The sequence below is a fragment of the Trichechus manatus genome, unplaced genomic scaffold, assembly GCF_000243295.1.
Source record: "Trichechus manatus latirostris isolate Lorelei unplaced genomic scaffold, TriManLat1.0 scaffold00100, whole genome shotgun sequence".
NCBI lineage: Eukaryota > Metazoa > Chordata > Mammalia > Sirenia > Trichechidae > Trichechus > Trichechus manatus.
In genome coordinates, this window is record NW_004444036.1 from 4,007,612 (window position 1) to 4,016,990 (window position 9,379).

At 47.8% G+C, this 9,379-nt stretch overlaps 1 protein-coding gene across 1 annotated transcript in view; it reads right to left on the reverse strand.

The window, feature by feature from the left end:
- Window positions 1-9,379, reverse strand: part of MAP7D2 (MAP7 domain containing 2) — a 105,193-nt gene that overhangs the window by 61,130 nt on the left and 34,684 nt on the right. Inside the window, 2 exon segments of the mRNA XM_012557416.2 lie at window positions 1,114-1,225; window positions 8,697-8,860. Of these exon segments, the coding sequence (XP_012412870.2) occupies window positions 1,114-1,225; window positions 8,697-8,860 (276 nt within the window).

Genomic DNA, 9,379 nt, shown 5'->3' on the forward strand with positions numbered 1-9,379 from the left:
CAAGGATGAAATGTCTCCACTGCATGAGGATGTAAGCCATGCACAGCTTTACGATGACAAAGGAACAAAGACATGTGGGTATGTCATTCACATCTCTAGAAAAAAGTGATAATGGTTCAGACTAAGAAATACATTGTAAAAGTGCTTGACACAGACACGCTGGAGATGGAGAAGCGTGATTAGAACAGTTATGACAAAATGCTACGGCCCGGCAATGTTCGGATATACCATTGGTGGCCTCAGCAGAAGTGGCAGGGGTCCCTGGGTCCGGAGGGAGGGTGCTGGCTGCTAAACCTACAGGAGGGGGTGGGGTATTTTCTGATTCACCTATACAGCAGGAAATCAGAGCAAAGACAGGTAAAAGAAAAAAGATCCCATTTTTTGTTGTTATGTAGTTTTTAATTAGGAAAACTGTAAAAGTAACTAAAATGGGTTGTTGATGTCTTAAAAAAGAAAAACGGATATTCACTGCCAAAACATACAATATACCATTAAAAGCACAATACAGCCAAGTCAAGAAACTATACTATAAACTTAAACCCATTTGCTCTCAGAAAGAGCTCCTACCCAACTCCCGCATAGCAGAACACTGAGATTACTGAAATGCAGTCAGACACTGAAGAAAAGGGAAGAGAGCCACCCAGAGACTAGTAACACTCCACATGTTAAATTAAACCTTTGCAAATTTAAGGATGGATAATGAAATAAGTCACCTTGAAACAAAATGGAAAGAGTAACAAAAATTAATGAAAAGGGAAAACACGGAAACTGCTGCTCTGCCTCCCAGGTCATGTCTGGCGGTGACAGAGCCTCTGCCACCTACCGTCCCTGACATGACAGTGTCCCCGGGCCTGCCAGGGGGTGTTTAACCAGGTCTGTAATTCACTTTCTTTGCTTTTTACATTAGCCTTCTGGGCATTTTGCTCTCCCTTAAAGCCCAGTTATGGCAACAGAAATGTACAGATCCCTTCCCAAGAAACGCATACGCAGGAAACTGGGCAGGTTTAAACCTCCCATCTGAAAAAGGTACCCTTAAGTCTATGTAAAGCTCTCCTGTGGGCGCTGCCCCCATCGCCCCCTGGCCCTGCAATGCGGGCCAGCCCCTGCACTCACCGTCGCGGCCTCCAGACCCTGCGGCCAGCGTTCCTCCCCAGGAGCACTTCTTCTTCAGCTCCAGCTGCTGTGTGCGCTCAATGGACCTGCGCATCATCGCCTCCAGCCGCTCCTGCCCAGGGTACGCAGTGATGCGTCGACAGAGAACAAAATTAGCCACCCAGCCCACTGCACTGCCGCACCTTAGTGCTGCAAGAGCCACCGAATGGGGCTTTCTGTGCGGCGGCACCAAGGCCCACTGCACCGAAAACCTGGCCCACGTGTGGCCGAGCCACCAGTGTGCTCTGAATGGGCGGAGAGTCAACAGCACAGGCTGGGGGCCCCCTCCCTGTCCCCTCCCTGGGGAGAAGCTGCTGCTGAGCCAAGCCTTAATTTGTTTAAGAATAATGCCAAACAAGCATTAACTCCTTGAGGCCTGTCTCCAACCATTCGCCTGGCGAACTGGAATTTTGTTCCAGAACCATCAGCAGCCACTCTTCTTAAAGGCAGAAAACATTCTGATTTGAGAAAAATTAAACTGAAATATAATTTGAGTTTCTGTAGCCTTAAGCATGACTTTTTGGGGTATGACATATGACTTTGAGATCTATTATGCAAAGTCCCATCTTCATCTTAGAACTTGTTTTTAAAATTTTTTAAAATTGTGGTAAATATATATGTAACAAAACATCTGCCACTTCAACCTTCTTCACATGTACAACTCAGTAACATGAACTGTTTATCATTTTGTTCAACCATCCATCTTAGACCTTCTTAAAGGGGAATCCATTGTTCTCTATATTTTAATACTTTTCTGCTACAGAGTATTCTGGAGATACTACTGCATATTTCAAAATTTAAAAGAGAGTATGGAACCTTCTGGCCCCAAAATAAAGCATCCATGGGTAGGTGGGAGAAAAAAAGAATTAAACAATTTTAACCAGAAGAGACAAGCAACAAGCAGGTTTCTCTTCACAGAAGATTTATCAAAAGCATTCTCTCGTTTTCACCAAATTGTTACTTTCAAAAAGCTGGGTCCAAAAGCTGGCAAATATATCCTCGGCATCAGAGTGAAGCTGTTCTAATTCCGCAGGACTTGCCCGCTCCACCTGACCCCATGACACAGCAAATACCAAATCCTCCACCCGGCTCCACTGGAGAAGGCCAGAAGCAAGGTAAACTTGACCCTGACACCCTTAACCCTCATCAAACCAAACCCTGAGGTGCTCCAGGAACTGGGCTAATCCTAGCTTGACTCCAAAGCAAAAAGATGCTATTTTCTCATAATTTAAAAAAAAAAAAAGCAAGCAAAACTACTCTGGAGCAGCATCAACTGAGGAACCAACACTTCAGGATCTGGAAAAAGGCTCCTTTATTTTGCTGACTAGAAACAAATAAAAGTCACTTAGGAACTGTGCCCATGTATTCCTTTTGTCTACATCCAGAAGGATAAGGAGAGCATTTTGCTTCTCCGTATCTCAGCCTCCATCCTCTGTGTAATCTTTCTCTGAGGAGCACTTTGCTAAGAGACTGCCTCGAGGGACCTGGGAGCAGAAAGGGGGATTTTTTTTCCTCCTTGAAGTCACAGGTTTGTATTTGCTAGCTTTTGGCCTGAGACTCTACAATCATGGGTATGCATTTCCTGGCAGAGCCCCAGCCTCACAAGCCGGGGCCATTAAATGCTGACTGCCAACCCCAGCAGAGTCGGCCCTGGAAAAGGTAGGGCTTGGAAGGAAGAGAACTTCCCTACCGTTTGGTGCCTGAAGTATGGTCACCTGAGACTAGGGCTGACTAGTCATTCGTTATATGGATTCAACATAAAGTATTTAACTGATGACCTACTTTAAGCGTTGAAATCTTTCAGCCTAGAGTGAGCCCAGTATGGGTGGGCTATGGTGGATTTCCTACATGCCAGAAGGACCACACCCGACAGTCTCTCAACCACGAAGGGACCAATAAGAACAAACCACACTGAGACTCACGGGACCAGCCTTATCACTGAACAACCATCTATGGGGCTCGACCATAAAGACATTCTCAGCCTAGACTGTTCAGTTACCCTCACAAAAATATCTCTGCCTCCCACCTCCAATCCACTGAACTGCTTCAAATCCACCATCAGAGATTCATTCCTTTGGGCCTTGAGTATGCTTATGAAAATGCAGCTCTCCCTGAGAGAAAGACACAATCGCTTTTTATCATCCAGCCCTTTTTGGAGAGATGATGAAAAACAGGTGGCAACCAAACTCTACAGGAAGGGGACTTATGAAACCCTAAGCAGTCAGAATGGGGAGACTGGAACATGTCAAAACTAAAACTTGTCCAGTTTACTCTTTTGTCTGAGGTCAGTCCTGTACAGGTCAGTATTGCCCACTGTGTGTATTTTGCTGCTGCTTCATGTGATGGAATGGAAAGAATCCTAGATTTGGAGTCAGGACATATGGATTCAAATCCCAGTTCTGCCACTCTTCAGCTGTGATCTTGTGCTAATCATTTAACCTGCCTGGGCTTCAGTTTCGTCATCTATAAAATAGGGCTGTACCTCCATCACCAGACCACTCTAAGTCTACAGGAGAATGCTGGACATAGTAGCTGGCTTAGTAAGTCCTTAACCAATGCTAACTGAATCTGAATTTGAATTTGAAGAGGACGATTATTAACTGGGTACTTTAAAGCAGAGGTTCTCAAACTTGTGCCCTCAGAATCGCCTGGACGGCTTGTTAAAACACAGATATCTGGGGCTTATCACCAGAGCAGGTCCGGGATAGGGCCTGATAATCTGCATTTCTAACAGGTTCCCAGGTGATGTTGATGCTGCTGGTCCTGAGACCACACTCTGAGAACCACTGGTTAGAGGAAAGGCTGAGCACAAGAGAGAGAAAGAGAGAAAGTTCAATCACATCAGGACAACAGTATTAATATATTCGAACTGCATGCTGCAGACTGAAATTCCTGCCAAGGTCTGGTTCTCATGAGTATCATCTGATGATCAATAGATGATGGGGAAAGGACAAGGTGAATTCTTGTCCCTAGAACATCCGCTATTGGCTGGGGCTTAGAGGAAGGAAAGAGCGGGCCTCACAATCGGGCCATCTTCGGCTCAACCTGGGATCCCTTGAGCTCTGGCTCTAGATAGCTGGAATTAACTCAGGGGAGAACCACGATCAGGAGGGCTGCTGAGCAGGCCAAGCAGTCTAAAAGGCTTCCTGCAGGCTATAGCCCAGGCACTGTCACCCAGACAGCCGTCTCTGGCAGGTGTGGAGGGGTGGCTGTGCTTTCATCCACAGAATTACTGCATGCATTCCGGTGATGACAGCGCAGAGACAAGCCCCTCACGATGGCCCTCAGCAGGGCTCTGTGGAAGCCTTTCTCTCCACAATGAGATGTCCACATCTGACCAGGAGGCCATGTGGCCAGCCAGTGCCCAGTGAGAGTTAGATAAGTGAGTTCAGAAATCTCCCACTTTACCGGCAGCCTGGCGGGTTTTCTTAGGTACCAAGCAAGAAGAGCATGAGAAGTTCTGATGTGTCAAAAATAATCTGCAGAACGATACTGAGAAATCAGCACATCTTGACCAAGGCAAGGTCACGGAAGCTTCACAGACACATCCAAACTCCCTGAGGGACCAAATTACTGGGCTGAGGGCTGTGGGGACCATGGTCTCAGGGGACATCTATTTCAATTGGCACAACATAGTTTATAAAGAAAATGTTCTACATCCTACTTTGGTAAGCAGCATCTGGGGTCTTAAAAGCCTATGAGTGGCCATCTAAGATACTCCACTGGTCTCACCCCTTCAGGAGCAAGGGAGAATGAAGAGAACAGGATACAAGGAAAAGATTAGTCCAAAGGACTAACGGGCCACAACTACTACAGCCTCCACCAGACTGAGCCCAGTACAACTAGATGGTGCTTGGCTACCACCACCGACTGCTCTGATGGGGATCACAATAGAGGGTCCCCAACAGAGCTGGAGAAAAACAGAGAACAAAATTCAAACTCACAAAAAAAGACCAGACTTACTGGTCTGACAGAGACTGGAGAAACCTGGAGAGAATGGACCCTGGATACCTTTTTAACTCAGTACTGAAGTCACTCCTGAGGTTCACCCTTTAGCCAAAGATTAGACAGGCCTATAAAACAAACAATAACACACAAAGCTCAACCATGTATACAAGACTTAATGGGCACACCAGCCCAGGGGCAAGGACGAGAAGACAGGAGGGGACAGGAAAGCTAGATGAATGGAAATGGGGTTGAGAAGGGGAGAGAGAGTGTTGACACATCACGTGGTTGGCAATCAATGTCACAAAACAATATATGTATTAATTGTTTAATGAGAAACTAATTTGCTCTGTAAACCTTCATCTAAAGCACAATAAAAAAAATCTGTACAGTTTATGCTACTCTTTGAAAGAGGCCTTTCCTGATTATCTCCTCAGCATGAGGAACATGCTGTTCCCAAAATCCCATTTTCCAGGGTCACTAGTCAGGAACCTCTCCTCCTCCAAGTGGAGAATGCAAACACACTGTTGTCCACCCTACCCCAGGCTGAGTGACACAAGTTTGTTCCAGAGGCTCAATTCTTGGGGGTGGTATGGCATGTGAGCATTGGAGGAATCCACCCTGGGGAGAAGGGAACCTCCGGAAAGAGAACAAGTTCAAGGTCGGGGTCTGCCTGCCCAGCTTCCATCCACCCCAGTTCTCGAGAGCTCTAGGAGCCAGGCCGTCTGTGATGGCCAGATCTCCCTCTGCAGACAAGGAGCTTCCTGGTCTCACCTCCAAAGAAGTGAGGAGTTACCAAGAGCAACATCATGGCAACAGCAGGGACATGGAGCCAGGGCAGGGCTGGAGACCTGGGGTTGCAGGGGCGAGGGGGAAGGGGGGAGGTGGTGGCCATCAACAGGCCTCCCATAAGCTCCTAAATACTGGACCCAGAGAGGCAGGCCTTAGTGGGCAATACACACACAACTTCCGACAGGCTAGAGAAGCAAAATCGGCTGCAAAGGGTGAACTCTTCCTGCAGATGCCTGCCCTTCTCCCTGACCAAGAAGCAATCTGGCACTGACAGGATAGAGAAGCTCCACAGCTGCCCACTAAGCAGGAGCAGTCCTCCCAGGACTCACCAGTGAAGCAGTGGCAACCACAGGGGGTGCCCCTGGAAAGGGGCTCCTGAGCTGCACACCTATCCATTCATCCTCCCCAAAGGTCACTTGTGAGAACACCATACAGGACTCCACGCAGGCAGAGCGCGGCCACCGACATGGTTAACAGGCCAGCCAGGGCTGTGGAAAGTCCCTAAGCTACTCCCGGGTCTCCTGGGGACTCAAGGGTGGGAGCAGGTGGCAGAGGGAGGCTGCTGCTCCCCTAGGTTGCCACACAACCAGAGGAGGCCCCACTGTCAGCCATGCCCTGTTGGGCCTGGGCAGCAGGGGTAGGAGGGGAAAGAGCGAGTCTGGCTTGTGTCTGCTCAGCACAGCCAGACAGTGCACATGTGTGTACACACACCCACACACCCACACACCCACCCACACACACACCCACACACCCACACACCCACACACCCACACCCACACCCACACCCACACACACACACACCACGTAAGGGGTGAAAGGGAAGTGCACAAACCAAACAAAGAAGTCTCTGGAAGCTAAGACAGCAGAGATTCAATGGCATCAGGACCAACCATCTTGGGGCATGACATTTCCTCATGTTCAAGAAGGGGGAGGGGAGTGTAACTGTGTAACAGAAGATGCCTCCAACACTAATGTTATGTAAAAAAAAAAAGAATTATCATAGACAGTGTCTCAAAGGCTGACCCTTGTGACACTGTAGGATGTGCCAGAGGCTTGGCAAGTATCTAACGAGACTTCACGGTGCCCCTTCCTGGAAGCAGCAGCGACTAGCTTTCCCTTGAATCAGCAATCCTGCAGGATGTTGGAGAGGAAGGGGACAAGCTCTAAGTCATCAAGTCCTGGAGGACAGGAAGAAGAAGGCGAGGCCGGTGACTCAGGACATGCACACACAGGTTGGGAGAGGAGCAATTTGTCCTAAGGTACTGCAACAGCGTCTCACAAGCTAGCATTTGTCTTAGTCTATAGACTCCGTGCCATACTTTTTTCCAGGAGCTCCCTCTTGACCTTGCTTCAGCAAAAGTCAGCCGAAGGAACTGAAGGGAATCTAACATTTCAGAGTGATTATTGTGTTGGCGCTTGGCTGGGCACTTTCCCCAAAGTCACCTCTGTTGCCTCTCGTTACAACCTGGGAGGCGGGTGGTGGTATTCTCTGTGTTGGGATGAGGAGGCAGTTAGAGGGTTATGTGACTCGCCCTTGGTTAGCAGCTGCTAAGTAGTAGAGCTGGGATTTGAACCAGGAACAGATGAAGCCACAGCTATCAGACTGCAGCCTGCAACAGTGAACCAGGGCTGAGCCTCTCATTTAGGCCTTCATTCCCTAAGAGGAACAAAGAAAGCACCACTGAAAACAGTTGCTTCTTGGGCAAAGATGGGTTGAATCATATGTGTGTGTGCACATGTGTGTGTGTTTTTTAAGTCAAAAGAAGAAGGGGAGATACGCAGTGATAAACTGTTCATAGTTTTTAAAAATACTAAATTTATACGTCTTTGTACCCAATAGTGTACAATAGTGTTGGCAAGTAACAAATTTTTGTTACTCATACTAAAAGATGAGTCATTATACCTTATGAATAAAAAATGATCACCACCTGATACAAGGCTACGATTGCATCCATAAAATACACGTGTTAAGAAAATCTATATTCCTAATATGCTTTCTAAATATATTTTCAAAGTTTCGTAATAAAGGACTCTGTAAGGGTAGTTATATTCTGTATCTTTTTAAAAAGAGAACTGCAGAGAAAAGATAATTAAAGCAAAGTCCTACATTAAAATCTAAAAATACTAGCATCTTTATATTTGAAGGGAGACTTCCACTTTCCAGCGGTGTCTGAGGAGCATATTATTCTCTATCTCCAAAGTTCTCCTCCGGCCTTACATCTGCCCTGGAGGCAGGGATGCCCAGGCTGTGACCCTCTTCTTGTATATGCCATGGAGGCACAGATTCACGGTTGAAACCCCCAGGCCTACACCACCAAGTCCCTATTAACAACTCCCTCCCAGTCTTGACTTGGGCTGTAACCCCCAGGTCTATACCACCAAGTTCCTGTCAATAACTCCTCCCAGTCTTCATTTAGGCTGTAAACCCCAGACCTACATCACCAAGTCTCTATTAGCAACCACCTACAAATCTTCACTTAGAATCAGAAAAGGTTAGACCTGGAAAAAGGCCTTGGAGACTACTAAATCTGACCTCCTCACTTCAGAGACAAGCAAGCCCAGAGAAGCCAACCAACTTGCCCAAGGTCACACAGCAAATTAACACCTGAGTTGATGGACAAGTCTCTGTTCCTATTCGAGAGCTGCTTCCACTGTCTGGCATCATGCTGCTGGAAGCCACCAGGGAGAAGGCTCATACCCCAGATCTCATACCCCAGAGCTGGGCATCTACCCAGCCTCCCTGAGCACAAAGCCTTGTGGGGGCCATGGCGATGGCTCGAAGGCTAGGGTGGGTTCCGGGGCCTCACCTCCTCCTCCCGGAGCTTCTGCTTCCTCTTTTCTTCCACGGCGGCCCTCTTCTGATCCTCCCGTTGCCGCTGCTCCTCCAGTTTTCGCCATCGCTCCTCAATTTGCTTTTCATACTGGAGCTTGGCTCTTTTCTGTTTCTCTATGATCTGCTGCTCCCGGGCAGCTGGGGCCAGGGAATCGAAAGAGAGGTGTCACTATCAGAGCACCCCAAGCCCTCTGGATTACAACCGACGATGCAGAAGCAAGATGGAGACCAAAAGAGAGCCTGGTGGGAGCCTAGGAGGCAACGATTAAGATGAAGGGCTTTGGAGACAGGCACACTGGCTGTCTCCGGATGACCCTGAGCACGTAAACTACGTCATCTCTGCGTCTCAGTTTCCTCCTCTGCAAAGGGAGGACAGTAGTGTTTGTTATGTCACAGTGTTGTGAAGAATGAATGAGACAATGCATGGAAAATGCATAGTGAGTGCTCCACATGTGGGTGCTATTATAACAAATGCTATTATAATAATCATGGCTATCACTGGAGCCCTGGTGGCGTAGCAGTTAAGAGCTCAGCTGCTAACCAAAAAGGTTGCGGTCTGAACCCACCAGCTGCTCCTTGGAAACCCTATGGGGCAGTTCTACTCTGTCCTACAGGGTCACTATAAGTTGGAATCAACTCGATGGCAACGGGTTTGGT